At 37.3% G+C, this 16,261-nt stretch overlaps 1 protein-coding gene across 12 annotated transcripts in view; it reads right to left on the bottom strand.

The window, feature by feature from the left end:
- Nucleotides 1-16,261, bottom strand: part of ank2b (ankyrin 2b, neuronal) — a 134,737-nt gene that overhangs the window by 38,598 nt on the left and 79,878 nt on the right. For 7 of the 12 annotated variants that reach the window (XM_066680547.1, XM_066680544.1, XM_066680554.1 and 4 more), the window contains exons 12-30: nt 16,000-16,098; nt 15,743-15,841; nt 15,536-15,634; nt 15,041-15,238; nt 12,809-12,907; nt 11,997-12,095; nt 11,195-11,392; nt 10,543-10,641; nt 9,785-9,883; nt 9,601-9,699; nt 9,409-9,507; nt 9,084-9,156; nt 6,271-6,412; nt 5,939-5,950; nt 5,726-5,813; nt 4,976-5,073; nt 4,459-4,494; nt 1,899-2,123; nt 795-893 (exon numbers count right to left, since the gene is read on the bottom strand). In XM_066680547.1, coding sequence (XP_066536644.1) covers nt 795-893; nt 1,899-2,123; nt 4,459-4,494; nt 4,976-5,073; nt 5,726-5,813; nt 5,939-5,950; nt 6,271-6,412; nt 9,084-9,156; nt 9,409-9,507; nt 9,601-9,699; nt 9,785-9,883; nt 10,543-10,641; nt 11,195-11,392; nt 11,997-12,095; nt 12,809-12,907; nt 15,041-15,238; nt 15,536-15,634; nt 15,743-15,841; nt 16,000-16,098 — 2,060 coding nt within the window. The remainder of the gene's footprint in view (nt 1-794; nt 894-1,898; nt 2,124-4,458; nt 4,495-4,975; nt 5,074-5,725; nt 5,814-5,938; nt 5,951-6,270; nt 6,413-9,083; nt 9,157-9,408; nt 9,508-9,600; nt 9,700-9,784; nt 9,884-10,542; nt 10,642-11,194; nt 11,393-11,996; nt 12,096-12,808; nt 12,908-15,040; nt 15,239-15,535; nt 15,635-15,742; nt 15,842-15,999; nt 16,099-16,261) is intronic. The other 5 variants (XM_066680550.1, XM_066680546.1, XM_066680545.1 and 2 more) reach the window with 5 other exon arrangements.

Below are 16,261 nucleotides of genomic sequence, written 5' to 3'. Positions count from 1 at the left end.
AGAGATCAAACTGAAACAACAACACTTTTAACAGCTTTCTGGCTCATCTTTAGTAAGCGTGCTAATAACTATAGCCAGCACTGTATATGGTTATCAATTTGCATTCATGACTTGTCTAAACATGTCAAAAGGACAATAAAATGTCTCATATGCTGTAAACCTGAAAATAAAGGGGGTGACTACATATGAACAGAAAGTGGTGTTCTGGAGTGGTGTTTAGCTCCACATACTTTGGTTGTGGCTTCAGAACACAAAGTGAACTGACGGATATCCAGGATTAAAATATGTGTAGGTAGAATATCAAAGAGAGATATTGTCATACTTGAAACGTATGAACACCTTTCATCAAATTTTGTTTTGGTTTATTTTCTATGTAAAGTTTTCCACATTGCACAGATTTTATTTATTCTATTATTGCTGAAATAATATATATTATGGAATGCCACAGAAACGTAAGTATTAACTACGCATTAAAATAAGCAGAACTGCATTCTCTTCGAGGATGGGTTCAACACACATTCCTCAAACCTTAGCATATGACTGTACAAATCCGTATTACCTCAAAAAGGAAAAAGAAAGAATGTTCTGTGACAGGCACAACTGTTCAGACACAACTCATGATGCAAGGGCAAAATGTGAAACACAACAAATAAAGTAAACCCAAAAATAAAACTACAGCACAATACACTTTTCACTATCACTACAAACACCATAAAACAGAAGGGTAAAAGAAGGACAGCAGAAGAAAGGGCATGGGACCAGCATCCATGGATTGTTTCATATGTCACTCCTACCCCAGGAATTTGGTCCCTGGAGGCCCCAGCTGGAGAATGCGGCTAACCAAACTCTCACCCTCATTCAGAGGGGGTGGGGCAGTGGGGAGGTGGAGCTTACTGTCATCCATTAGAAGCAGTGAAAAAAGAGAGCACAGATGACAAACAGTGTGGGGGCGGAGTCCTCATCTTTGATAGCACCTACTTAGTCGCATATTCTCCTTAATTAAAACGTAGTCCTTATGCTGTACTTAAATGACATTACAAAATGTAATAATTATTTGGCTTTTGGTCCTGAAACAATTCATTTATAAAAGTATCAGTCAAATCAAATTTTATTTATATAGAGCTTTTCACAACAGAAAGTCTTCACAAATGCAACATTTTCAGTCAAATCTCAACCAACCACAACTGTAGCCGACATACAGTTTTATTTCAAGGGTGTTTCATGTCAGTTGTCTGTTCTTTTACCAAATACAAAGCAATGTGACAAACTGATTCTAACAGTCAGGACTGCATGCTACAGATGTGGCAGGTAAAGATTCATGTGAAAAATAATGTGATATTCTTCAAAAGCAAAGAATAACAAAACGTAATCCGGTGAAACACAACAAAGATTTTACTCATGTTCTATGTCAACTCCAATAAAAATAAACATATCAAAATCAATCATGGAGCATTCTCGTATGTGGGAGCTTCACTTTGCATAATGGTTAATAAAAGCTCATACATTTCCTTAATGCAAGCTGTGAAGCAAACAATATTCTTAAAACTATTACTGCAAAAGTGTTAGGTGCAGAGAAGCTTCATTTTATTACAAACAGAGGGTAAAATAATAGGTGACAAGAAATATTAGGCCAAGCAACAAAAGCACTATAATACTATAAACTGCAACTTGCAACTGGTAAAGAGCAACTTTCATTTCTATCAATCACCTAGTTCCTATAACATTAAAAAAATGAGGCACACTTTATGTGTATGAAATGAAGAGGATTAATAGATTAACGGTTTACAAACGTCTGGCCATAGAGTGTAAGAGAAGAGGTCAGATTGTCTCCCAGATCCATCATCATAATATATATATTTTTTTCACACCACTTTTATTGACCAATTATTAGAGCTTACCCAAGGAACTGGGCACCCGAGGGTCCCACCTCAATAAGTCGACTAGCCAGACCGTCTCCTTCCACCATAGGGGGCATGGTGGCCAAACGGTGACGTTTGACCAATCGACAGGTCACTCGTGTCGGGGCGCTACACTTCCTGGGTGGGATGATGATCCGCAGGCCATTGTGACGGCAACCCCGCATAGCACCACCGCGAGCGTCCACCATAAAACTGACCAGAAAACTGCAAATCCGAACATAAACACTGCATCAGGTCTTTGAACAGGACATTACACACTCAGCTGGGGTATTCTGCATAAACAAATTGTTGCTGTCATAACAAAAGCATATATGTCATATATGAGCTAGCATTACAGGACAATTTGTAAAGTTCTTTAGTGAAGGAAGGATGTCCATGACATCTGTAGAGTCATATGCGATAGTCTTCCGAGGTCAAATTAAATAGTATCTGCATGATTTCTCTTTATTTCATAAACCATAATGTTTTAATAAGCAATATTTTGGGAAATCAACAATGTAAATATTATTCAACCAGAGGTGCCCAAATCTTTGCATAGACATCTTTTTTGGACATTTCAATAGGCCTATTGCAATAACTTCTATACATTGCAGGTCTAAATATGTGTATTATAACATAATAAACACAGCCATTTAGTACAAAGCAGATATATTTATAGAAACTGTTAAAGTAACTAGATGTCACATTTGAGTGTTACTGTCAGCCCATTGTCTGTGAATGGTAAAGGCTGCTGGTGCATTTGAACAGTGCAACAGAATGAAAATATTTCGAGGTTTTGATATGACAGCAACATATTCCTTACTCCTGAGCGAATGTGTCATTAATAATTCCCAGCTGTTTAAACCAAAACCTTTTTTTTTGTACATGCAAACACAGCAGACAGTGTGGATGAGAGGACACTGAATGTAGCAGAAACATCACAAACAGAACACATCCAGACAGTTTTTCACACGTGGACATGTTACAATCAGAGAACACACAACAGTGAAACATCTCCCAGCATGCTTTCAGCTGTCTTGTAATGGCACACCATCAGGATAATCAGTGCAGCCGATGTAAAACACGAGGGTGGAGAAGCATAATGACATCACGCTGTGTATATTTCCTGGAGAATAAATGGCTTGTAAAGTTTCAACACCCATAAAACATTGTGCTTCTGTTTCCTATTTTAATGCATATACTGTTAAACTAAGTGCATAATAATTAATTTCATATGGCATTATCTTTAATGCTTCTATATAAGTTGCACAAGGTATTATGAATAAAAGTATGTTTAGTCATATGTAAAAGTTTGATTATACGTTGTTAATTTCACTTTCAAAGCGAACAAAATGTGCCTTTTCACAAGAGGTGCCCAAACTTTTGCTTATGACTGTACAGCTCATTCACACCAGCTCATCTTGGACCTGACAGGCTTCACCAGCAATGGATTTCCATAAAGAAAAAAATAACAATAATAATAAGCAAATCGTTCTTAAATCTGCTTAACTCATGCAACCAAGTACAATTTTAAAAATATGCTCCAAATAGTATTTTAGTAATGGGTGAGTAAATATAAATAATAAATAAAAAAATGATCTAATTATCTGAAGTAGAGATTTGATATCCTTTCTAACTGCATGAATCAAACAGAAATGTTTTTTTTTTGCTTTAATTTTTGTCCTATTAATCCATGCCATAATCTGTCATGCCCTATGTGTGTCAAGGTGGAATGACACTGTATCACATACTTAGTAATGCATATAATACAGTGGTACATCACAGTAAATTATGGTATACATATTAGGTCATGTTGTGTTGTCTGATTTCAAATGTCTAACAATAACTTGAAAGATATGTGAATATTGTGAGAACACTAGAACACTAATGTAATTCACCTTTACGCCACTGTCCTGAATTGATGGGGGAGGTGTGGTGAGTTTGGTTGTTTTCTACTCTGCTCCCAAAATTAGAGTGCTCTATTCTCCCTATTACAGTTCAGTAAAGCATCACAATTATTTTGAAGCTGTAATGGTAAGGGAAAATATTACACAGTGTTCCATACAGTGGCTAAAATGTGAGTAGCATTGTTTTAAACACTGAGAATCTCTGTGTGTACTATAAAAAAGTTTATGACACAACATTACCTATTATGAAAGTTGCAATAATAGCACATTTTTGACAAATATCACCATAAAAATGTTAAGGGACAGGTTACAAAATAGCCAGATTTGAACATCCTTAATGGAACCCAGAGGAAGGTGGTATAAAAGCAGTCCAAAAAAGGCAGCAGTTTTGTTAGTGGGTTTCTGGTGCAACACACATGTTGGTGAATTGATGAATATATTGACTGTCACACACTGTGGCTTTAACCTGCAATGCTACAATGCAGCTCGGTAGAAGATAGAAGTGAAGTAAATAGGTTTCTATCTTTTGAGTTTTATTTTTTAAAGGGGGTCAGGAGCACGGGAGCTATTGCAGGTATTTCTCCCTTTAATGGAGCACACACTGAAAGAGGAAGAGGGTGAAACAGGCCAAGTGCCAAAGTACAGCCAGTCACCTGCTGCTGTCATGGTCATGGCACGGAGAAGAACGGCTGGAGCGAGAAACAAAATACCCATAAGAAAGAGAGTGAGAGAGAGAGAGAGAGAGAGAGAGAGAGAGAGAGAGAGAGAGAGAGAGAGAGAGAGAGAGAGTCCAATGATCAGACAAACTAAAATAAAACAAAGTTTACAGGATTTGAGAAAGATAATGACAAAAATTAACTTTAATCCAAAGATGTAACTCAAAAATGTAACTGAAAATTTAAAAGTCTTAAAAAAAGAAAAAAAAGTAATTTCCATGCTGGTTACATACTACCTATATATGGCTAAGAAGCCTCATCAAAAGTTTGTAAATTATGTTTTACATAATTGAAATAAATGAACACTTAAAAGTTATTATTGTTGTCTTGCTTTATGAGCTTGTGTTCAGAAAGGATACTCAAAATCAATCAATCAATCAATCAAGATGCACCTAAAAGACCACACTTTCAGTGTGTGTGCGTGTGCGTGCGTGAGAGAGAGTATGATCCGTACCCAGAGTGAATAGGACTGGAGGAAAGAGCGATGTTGTCCAGGTTGTCTGTTCCCCAGCTCAGTCTGTATGAGTCCCTTTCATTCGCAAGGGCAGACACCTTAAAAATAACAAACAACCACAGTTAACACTCTCCCCATTTTACTGGAGCAAATATTTTAATTTTAATCCTAGAGAATTCAACCTCAAATGACTGTTTACAAGCCATTACCTCACATCCCCCTCACTCAATGATTTAATTATTTTTTTCTCAAGCAACTACCGAAGAAAATATAACTGATCAACACGGATTGATATTTTTCCTTTACCTTATTTCATAAAATGGAAGTCCAAAATTTCTTCATGAAATCAATTAAATCGTATAACATCAACTTTTATTGAATATCAAGAAGTCACGTTTTTAGCTACAAAGCATATCATAGAACCTGCATGTAACTCACTCACACTCTCACTCACAAAATAATTCATTCACTCATGCCATCTCAAAGAGTGCACTTTCTCAACTGCTCATATTTAGGGACTTCTCTACAAAGAGCTGTTATTGTACGTCTCAGGAAGTTTTCTCATAAAACGTTGTGTCCATGTTGGAGATAGGAGCAATGGTATATGTATGACAATAGAAAAACTACTAATGCTTGTCACTGATTTTTATTCAGAGGCTGGGAATCTCTGCAAAATTTGTGCTTTTTATTAAGATTCACCACAAAAAAAAACTGAAGTAAAATCATGAGCACTGTGTGAGCAGACTGTACCTGGTAATGGCGGAGTGTGTCATCCCCCATACCCTCATGTTTAGGAGAGTAGTAGCCATGATGAGGGGGGGTGTAGGACCTATCCATACTGAAAAAAACACACAGAAAAAAAAAAGTCAGTTACAAACAGCTGTTTATATACATCACAATACCTAAAACCTCTTCATGATTTCTCAGGCACAATGTAAAGTGCAGCAGGTTATTTTTTCGTACCTGTGCAAGCGGCTGTGAGGCAGTGGAGGAAACAAAGGAATGAGCAGTTTAGGGGAAAGTTTTAATTATGAGCATTGTGACTCAAAAAGGATTAGTGAATAACATTGGAGCCAGTAGATTTCTGAGCTACTCTCACAAAGAGTTTATAGTGTTAGTAAAGGGTAAGTTTACTTAAAGCACTCATTTGGTGCAAAAAATGATCATGTCCTGAATTAATTTCTGCTGTTCTTTGGTAGTCCATGCCCATATTAAGGACCCATGGGTAATTGTGTATTGCATATAAGACTTGCTATATATTTCTTTTCAAACATCAGTATTCTACATAGAGTTACCTGTCAGAACGTCCTCCTTCAAGACTGAAGCGCAGGTAATTCATGCCATCCAGGTACTGTCCAGGCAGAGAGTCGTCTCCCAGCTCTCTCAGGTCCTCAGCTCTCAGATACTCTCCTCCATCACCAGTCATAGTGTCATCGCCTACAACACAGATAACTTTTCACTGAAGGTCTTCATACTCATTACTAATGACTGCTTAAACTGTCCTAAGGTCTGTGAAAGCTATTATAGGATTGCTTAATTAGAATTATTTTAACTGAAATAAGTTAAAGTATCCTCATAAGAGAGCATATAAATATAAAAGTGTCCTTATATACCACACACACACACACACACACAGACACACACACACACACACACACACACATATATATATATATATATACATATACACACACTGGGGGGATATATGCTTGTACAGCAGTGAAATGTTGGTATTCTGCCAGGTAGGTACATGCACACAAAAGTGCATACACACTCACAGCATCACACGCTAAACTGAAAGCACAAACTTTCTCCTTTGAGCCATTAAAGAAATTCTGAGTGTATCAGCAAAGCCTCTAGAAACACAGCACGCTACACAGCGTATGGCTTCAGCAGCTGAGTGCTGACATAATCAGTAAAGAAACAATTGTAAAGCACCACTGCTGCTGTTGCCATGTGTGACCAGCAGGGGCAATATTGCAGTAGAACTGTAATAAGCAGCAGGGAATACTGACAGTAAACACAAAACATACTGTAGGCTGAGAATGGAGTTCTGCTGTCAATAGCATACTGGCTACCTAGAGAGTATATAGAGAGAATATTGGGTACTTTAGAGATCAGTAATAAAAGGGAAATAATATGGTAGTATTATTGTAGCAAGTTGTATTTGCGCATAAAATAAATTTGTGTCATAATAATAAATATAATTAAAAATAAAAATAATAATTCAGTAATTGCATATGGTTGCTGTCCAATTAAAAACTTGTAACTCTCAAAATAGTAGCTTTACAGGAGAAAGAAAAAACCTTAACTTTCAATGGACATCAATGTAAAAAGATTTAACTCATTTTCATACGATATGTAGAACAGCTGATGTTATCAAATGATGTGATAAATGACAGCGTTGATTTAATTCAGCCTGTAAATTTATATACATATGGTTGTACATAATTATTTTGATTATGTATCATTTAGATAAATGAATCATTTAGATTATAAGACATAACACGCCAGAAACAATATAGAAATAAATATATAAGTATTTTACAGCATTACTCAGTAAATTCACCAGTGTTCAGTCAACACTATTGGTGTTAAATTAACACCGTCAATGTAAAAATTTAACACTAAGCTAACACTAATAGTGTTGAATTAACACTGGTGAATTTACTGTGTAGTTCCACTGAACACCTACAGTGTTATTGGGGTAATAACCATAATTTAATAAAACAATGTGGGTGCAATTACGAATAATAATCCAGTAACAACTTGGAAACTGACAATTATGGATGAATTGATTCTTTTCCATAATATTCATAATAATAATAATGCGTGATTATTTGTCATTATACGTTGTGTCTACCGCATTCAACCCATCTATGGTAGTGAACACACACACATACTAGCGCAATAGGGGCTGTGAACACACACCCAGAGCGGCGGGCAGCCATCCCTGACGTCCAGGGAGCAGTTGTGGGTTCAGTGCCTCAACTCAACTGTGGACTGAGGATGGGGAACATTCTTGTTCCTTCACTCCAACGACATTTCAGTTCTAAGCCCTCTTCTCCAACCATTAGGCCGTGGCTCCCCATTTTATTAGTACTCCCATATTTTTACCCAATTATTACAGATACAAAAAGCGCTATCAAAAATGTTATAGTCTGGCCTAGGATGCCTACCTCATTCAATCATATCATTCAATTCATAGTACTAATGACCATGATTTTGGAATGGCATGACCAACAAACAAACCAACAACAAATTTTCTGTAATTATCTGGTAATTATTCCCTAGAATAAGTAATTATCTGGTGTGGAAATGCAGTTGTTTATATAATGTTTATCTGTTATACTAGAATTTTTCATTTGCTCTCTAAAATAACAGGAAGATATTTTCAGCAGACACAAAAAGAGTTTAACAATAAATATAACCTTAGAGTGATATTAGAGAGTGAGGTACACTTAGTTGTTTCCAAACATGGCACAGATTCAGAATTTGAAAAATTAAACTGCAGTGTTGGGGTTCATTTGGTAAAGATTTTATCTGTCTGGTCACACTTAAAAATGTAAATAAAATGTTTAAATTTGTTTGGATTGCTGGATGTAAAACTATGGCACAGTGAAATTCTACAATTCCATTAAACACCAACTGAGATCAAAAGAGGAAGTGCTTTAGTATTTCATTATACTTTCTTTTCAAATATTTAGATCTAACCACACAGCAAAATAAATAGTGTATAGTGCGTTAATAAATACATCAATAATAGCAGAGCAATGCTTCAATCATAGGTAAAGGAACTCCATGCACATTATGTCTATTACACCATAGCACAGTGCTTGGTTAATGAATGAGCTGCAATTAACCAGTTAATTTACTCAGACATTCATTCAGAAAGTGAATCTGCACAGCAATCAACCTCCAGATTAGGAGTGTACCTTCATCAAATGAGTCATCAGACATAGCCCCATCAGTCTGCTTCAGTACTACATGATATTTCATATTGATGAGACTAAGTACAGTATATAAACATGGTCTGTAATTGGTAATGGAACAAGGCATGGTTTTTATTGTCAATTTAGAAGAAGAATGATTTCATATTTAAACTCACCTTCTTCATCAGACACATCAAGAACCTCAGTCATAGTCTCTGGAACATTCAGCTTGTGTTTCTCAGTCACCGTCTACACAAACACAATTATTCATTTTCCAACACCGTATTCTTACAAATAGAGAATTAACATGAATTAGACTCTGTTTTAAAATGTCAAAGAATGTAAATATTCAGCAACAATCCAGCCAATAAAACAAGGAATATTTTAAAAGCATATAATTCTGATTTTGATATCATTGTGAATTTCCAATAAAATTTATTATTTTTTATCACCAATTACTTGAAAGTCATGGTGTAATGTGATTTTTTTAAAGGAACTCACTGTTGTTGTGGTGATGATTTCCTCAGTGACCACTCTGAGTGTGTCCACCACTGAGATGTAACCAAGACGACGAGCAATGGCAAGAGCTGTGTTTCCATTCTGCAACACAAGGTGAGAGACACAAATAAATTAGTGATTTTATGTGTGAGTGTATATGTGTGTGTGTGTGTGTGTGTGTGGTCAAATACTCACCACAGTGATGGCATTGGGTTTAGCTCCGTACTGGAGCAGGACGTTGATGATGTGTGTGTTTCCCTGCTGTGCAGCTTGATGAAGGGGAGTGTATCCATTCTGAACAGAAAGCATATACAATTTTCTTTTAGGAATCAACACTGATATGAACCCTGCTTTTCTGTGGGATTTATGGCTAACATACCTTTGTTTTGGCATTGACACTAGCTTTGCTTTTCAAAAGGAAGTTGACCATCTTTGCATTTCCATAATGACAGGCGACAATCAGTGGAGTGTAACCCAACTAGAAGACACAAGAGTTGTTCACAATCCATGAATTAATATTCATAATAAATATAACAGAAAACATGTCAATAGTTTCACATTTCAAAAACCCAGCTAATATAACTAACTGGTCAGTCTGTCTAAAAACATTGTTTTTGCCAAATATGTCCAAATAATATGTTATTGGACATATTATAAATATAATTAATATATTTTCCAAGTGCTGGTTCTTTTACGAGGGGCATTCAGTAAGTTATGGGTATTAATATAACTTAATAATCCTGCAGGGCATTTTATATTGATCCTAGGTAGTGACACTTTCTGAGGGTATATAATGCAAACGTCAGATCATTAGTATTGTTGCAAGCCCTAGGAATAATAAACCATTATCAGTAACACGTATCATTCTGAGAGTGACTGTGGATTCCACGATATTAGTCCTCCACCCTGCCCTGCTCAGCCCTGGGTGATATTCAGCTGTTCCTAAATTTGAAGTAGTATTTTCTTTTTCAGAGAATTGAAACACTACTTGCTAGAACTAACAAATACACAGAAATACAGGGAGATTTAAAAAATAAATATAATACGTTTCGTATGTGCTTTAATTCATAGCTATACTGAGAACATTTGCTCCCTATACTTTACAACACTTGGCTGCAGTGGGTTCATTTCTCTTACTTTGGTTTGCTGGTCGAGGTTGGCACCATTTTTAACTAAAATCTCAGCAACTCCAACTCTGTCTTCCTGAGCAGCAAGATGAAGAGCAGTAAGACCACTCTGTGAAAAGGGGCAAAACAAAGTGATCAGTCAGCTGGAAGCTATGCTCACATATGTTGTATCTATCAAGCTGTGATTTGCACAATTCAGTAAACAAACACTATAGGACAACGCCTGAGAGGCTACAGCTAACAGATGGAGTAGCAGAATATAATTGGGAAATTAATTAATTTATTTATTTTTTAAACTGTCCTTTATTAGTCCTTTACTTAATCGCTGCTTGAAATTTGAACCTCAGTAGAATAATGTTAATAAAACACAAAATTTAATTTCTCTCTGAAACATCACTGATAAGCCAAAGAGTGATGATGGCAAACGGCATGAACTCAAATTATGCTGAGACATCCAGAGCAAGGAGACCAGTCTTCAGATAGTAAAGTCTCTGACTGTCTGTATTAAATAATACAATGTAGTGTGTAGACATTATTGCTTTCAGAACATAATCTCCACTCCCCAGTTCTAATGTTAGAACACAGAGCAATGAAAGTATCCTATTACTAATTCTTCATGACTGTAAAGAACATATAGATTTATTATGTTAGTGGCCAGTTACCTTGGTGGGCACATTGACTTGGGCCCCCTTTAACAGTAAGAGGGCTGCCATGTCACTGTGGCCCTCCTGAGAGGCCAGATGAAGAGGGGTCACTCCTTGTTTTGTCAGGATATTGGTCTCAGCTTCATACTGCAGGAGTGTGGTGGCTATATCCATCTGGTTCTTCTTTGCTGCTATGTGGAGTGGAGTGTATCCATTCTACAAACAGCAGGAAATGGCAGAGATTCAAAATAAAAGAAAATAAACAGCAGCGTTTACTTGACTCAAATGTGTGCAACATTCCTACGTCATTAATTGAAAGACAAAATTCAGCTGAGGTAATGCACACTGAATGGCTCATTGATTCTTCATAAATCAAGGGGATCAACTAAGAGCCTGTTACTCTCTACAGAAGTAACAGCATCCAGTCTTCTTTGAAGGCTTTAGGCCAGATGTTGAAACATTTTTGAGATGCATTGCTGACATCATGATCTTAATGAGTTAAAATTTTTCATGAAATGATAAAACGTCTCACTTTGAACATCTGATGTGTTCTCTGTTCTATTGTGAATAAAATATGGGTCTATGAGATTTGCAAATCATTGCATTCTGTTTTTATTTATATTTTACATGCCATGCCAACATTTGGGCTTGTACTTCTGTCAGCAACTGCTGCACCTTTAATTAAGAGTTACCTTCAGTATATAAAGTGCTTTTTTATTCATACAGAAATAAGAAGCTTATTTGAGTTCCAGAGACAAATATTTACAAAAGGCCTTTCTTTATCCAGTTGTCATTATCCAGGCTGCTGAGGGGCTCTCACCTTGGCTGTGGCATGGGGAGAAGCCCCTTTGTCCAAAAGCAGCAGCGCCACCTTCTGGTTATCATAATGCGCAGCAACATGAAGAGGCGTGAGTCCGTTCTGTAAGGATGAGGGTGAGTGCCAAATGATTTAGAAGGAGCGGTTAGTGTCACAAAGGCCGTCAATAAAAGCACACAGGCACACGAATGATTACATATGAAAGCAGAGTTACTAGGGCTTGTTAACGTGTTAAAGTTTGATGATTTGGTGATAAAGTTTTAGATTAAAGTGCAAGCTGGGCAGGAATCATTATTGGACTCCTTATTAAAGGAAAGAAACAGAAATATGTTTGTTTTATTTATTATTTATGAAAAAAGAAAAAGATCTTTAAATGATACTATGCTTACCGGGGCTCTTGCAGTCAACATAGCATCTATGAATTTCTTTTAAACACATTCCAAGAAAGTCTATGAATTAGGCTCTACAAACTACACACAAAATCTCCTAGACAAGAATGGTGAAATTCACATGGAACCTGGGAATACAAGTCCTGTTTTTATTTTACTGAGCATGAAAGGGGTTCTAAAACATCACAATGCAGGAAAAACAAGTTCTGCATTGGTGTATCAGGGGCTAGTAAGTAACACTAGAGTTTAATTCCCTGCTCAGTCAAGCACACTACACCATACCAGTAAGAATCATAGAAAAAACCTAACACTACACTCACCTACGTCTTTAACGTCTAAAAAACTTGCAGTTGGTCACTTAACACCACATTTCATGAAATGCATCAATGTTTTATCTGAACACTTAATAGAGAAGATCATGCTTACCTTGCCCGCTGAGTCTGGAGGGGCACGCCGCTGAAGGAGGAGTTTTGCCACATCAAGGCTGCCATACTTGGATGCAACATGTAAAGGAGTGAATCCCTTCTGTAAAATTAAATAAATAAAAATACAGACTAAAGTAGTTGCTCAGAGAAAGGCTGGCCCTTAAGCGAGGTCCCTTTCTGGAGGTCAGATATAAAATTGCAAATTGAAAGCAAGTCATCTGAAAATTGAAGTTGTATTATAGGAAAAAAAATGCTGTTCAGGCTGTGAGGTGATTTTCTGTTAAAGGTGAAATATTCTCCCCCTTTTCTACAAGTTAACACACTTCCCTGAGGTCTTAAAAGAAATTCCTTTCCTTACATTACACTATTTTCCATTTTTGCTTGTTTTTCCCCTTTCTCCTCAATCGTTTTCAATCCGTTCTCATATTTCCCTGTTCTCATCATGTCTGTTTTTTGCAAATTCCTTCCACATAAAAGTGGTTCCGATGCTATTCCAGACTGCAGGCACATTTGGGCCTAATCTGTGCCGCTTTTGTCACTGTCGAGTGTTTTATGGGCAAGATGTGAGCCAGCTGTCCTGGGCCAGGCTTGACTTGAGTCATGATGTGTTGTTTGGTCAGACCTGATTTCTGTTGTGTATAAGGTAGACCTGTGGCTGTGTTATGGCAACCAGACTCAACATGAGTCAGCTCCGTCATGTGTGCCACATTTAGGCCAAACATTCATTGCTATATATTAATATGATTGGTATAAAATTTATTTTACCATAACGTGTCCTTATTAAACTTTAAGTGTTATGATTTCTTTATTGTGGACTCTGAAAAACAACTGGCTTTATGACTGACTTAAAAAAATAAATCTCTGACTTTGGCCTGGTACTGAATGTTACATTTATTATTATTATAAATATTTTGGCTTTTTGGTGTAATTCAGGTCAAGGCTTAACTGAGCACTGAAAGGTTGAACAGATGGCAAAGCAATAGTAATTTGCAGTTTAATTATTATTAAATATATTGCAATGTTTGTACTGGATATCACATTGTTCCTGCAGTACACTGTCGACATGTACACGTTTATCTCTCATGTTAGATGTTCAGAATACAAACAGCTAGAAATTAAACTGCTGATGCAACATGAAGCAATGTCTGTGCTTCACGACACTGCTGTATCTATGCAGTGAAAAGCAATGGAGAATCAGCAGTAGAGAAACGCACAGCAGAGGGAGCTGAAGATTCAGATTTCTCAGTCTGAGACAGGCGTGTCTGCTCAGAGTCACATGATCATCGTGTTTATCCACAGCCCATAGGGGGAAAAAAAAGAAGAAAAAAATGACCTGTTCAGTCTTTTTAGTGATTACTAATAGAGAAGAAGAGCATTGTGCTGAAATACATTCGGGCTGGACTCACCTCATCAGTGTAGAATGAATTTACTATACAACGTCACAACAGTAAATACTGAAAAATCTGTTCAATAATGTACCAGTGCATGTTGATCCTGATCTGAATTCTAAACTGGATGAATTCAAATGGGAACAAATGAACTGGCATGCCTGGATTAAACATTATAAGCATCAGGCTAAATTTACTATGAAACGTATTTGTATTTAGTTATCAGTTTTATTAACTACCTCTTGTCAAATCTCTACCACATGCATTTCAATTCTTGGCCGTTTTCAGAGGTTCAGACTTATTTAAACAAAATATTTTATCATAAACCCGAGGGCCCAAGTGTCTCTGTCAGTGGAATGCTGTGTAAAGTAAACAGCCTCTTCCAAGGCATTATCACTAAAGAAGTTCCCTTCATACAAGTCACTGAGATGAGTCAGAGTCAAGTCATGATTCACTGAATATGAGTCAAAACTTGAGTAATTATTTTATTTTTCTTGGCTGTTTGGCCTTTACTGCAGAAATTTACTGTTAAAAGAGAATTGTATGCAACTGTACTATTGTACATTGTACTAGAATGTGCAGAGCTCGTGAAGGCATAACTTTACTTTTACGCAACTGACCCTAAAGTGTACATCCAGTTTTGTTGAGTCACAAATAATAAAATAATCACATCAGAATCGAGTCTAAAAGGAGTCATGAATTAGTCAATTCTGGATTTGAGTGTGTGACATGTATTTCATGTTATAGATTTGAGTCTCACTCTGTTAACCACACTCTGTAAACCACAGAACGTACAGCTGGCTTCATCCAGTGCGGGGACAGTATCTCTGCTTGCCATTCTTTACCTTTGTTGCGAGGGAGTGTGAAGCTCCAGCCTCCAGCAGCACAGAAGCCACGTCCAGCTGACCTTCGCGAGCCGAGATGTGGAGAGGTGTGTATCCGTTTGTAGTGGCTGCGTCCGGGTGAGCCATGTGCTGCAGCAGCAGCTGCACAATCTCAGTCTTTCCCAGGCGAGAAGCAATGTGCAGCGGGGTCTGGTCCTCCTAGCATAATGAGACAAGGTGTCAACACAAGCAGATAATAACACAAAAAATACTAACATAGCCTCGTGAAGTGGTGAAAATTGCATCCATTTAAGCGGTAATTCTCAAATTGACCAACAGGGACTTCAGGATTGATGCTGAAATCAATGACAAATTCTATCTAGACATACCTGTACTTTAGAGTAGTGTTAATCAAGACCACTAAATCAAAACCTTGAAGAACTTTCCCTTCAACACAAAACTATTAAATTGATGTTTTTTTGTGTGTATGTGTATGTTTTCCATGATGTCTCTTACTCTAGCTCTAGCATCCACCATGGCTCCATTTCTAAGCAAACAACGAACCACCTCCACCTGTCCGGCTCGGGCCGCCATATGTAGAGCAGTCTCTCCACGCTGTGAACAAAGACAGCAGGAGTTAGAACACTCACGCTCGGGTAAAAACACACACACACACACACACTCAGGTAAACACACAAAATCATACCAACTCACGATACTTACAATGTTGCTGACATCAGGGGAAGCTCCATTCTGGAGCAGCAGAAGGACAATGTTGAGGTGACCCATGAATGCTGCCACATGGATAGGAGTGAGACCAGACTGAAGAGGGTGAGACAAAGAAAAACAAACAAAAAGTTTTGTTATCTAACATACACCACTGCCTAACTGTTCCTAGCTAAAATGAGATTCCACAGCTCATGATTGCAGGAATATAAGTGTGTTGTCTGGTGTATGTGTGTGAGTGTACACACATATACCTCAGTGATGGCCTGGATGGATGCTCCATACTTGACCAGTAGCTCCATCACCTTCACTCTGTTCTTCTTACAGGCGATATGAAGAGGTGTAAAGCCATTCTGTGAGTGTGTTTGTGTTTAAGTGAGAAAGAGCAAGAGAGACAGGGAGAGATGTAAAAATGAACAGGACACATGTGACAACCATCTTTTGCTACCAGAACCACTACATCCTTTAGTACCTGAGTCTTAAAGGAACTCTAGGTAAGATGTGTTATTTTTGCTC

This window comes from Hoplias malabaricus, chromosome 9 (genome assembly GCF_029633855.1).
Source record: "Hoplias malabaricus isolate fHopMal1 chromosome 9, fHopMal1.hap1, whole genome shotgun sequence".
Lineage (NCBI taxonomy): Eukaryota > Metazoa > Chordata > Actinopteri > Characiformes > Erythrinidae > Hoplias > Hoplias malabaricus.
The sequence above is the reverse complement of the archived record's forward strand: the minus strand, read 5'-3'. Positions and strand labels throughout refer to the sequence as shown.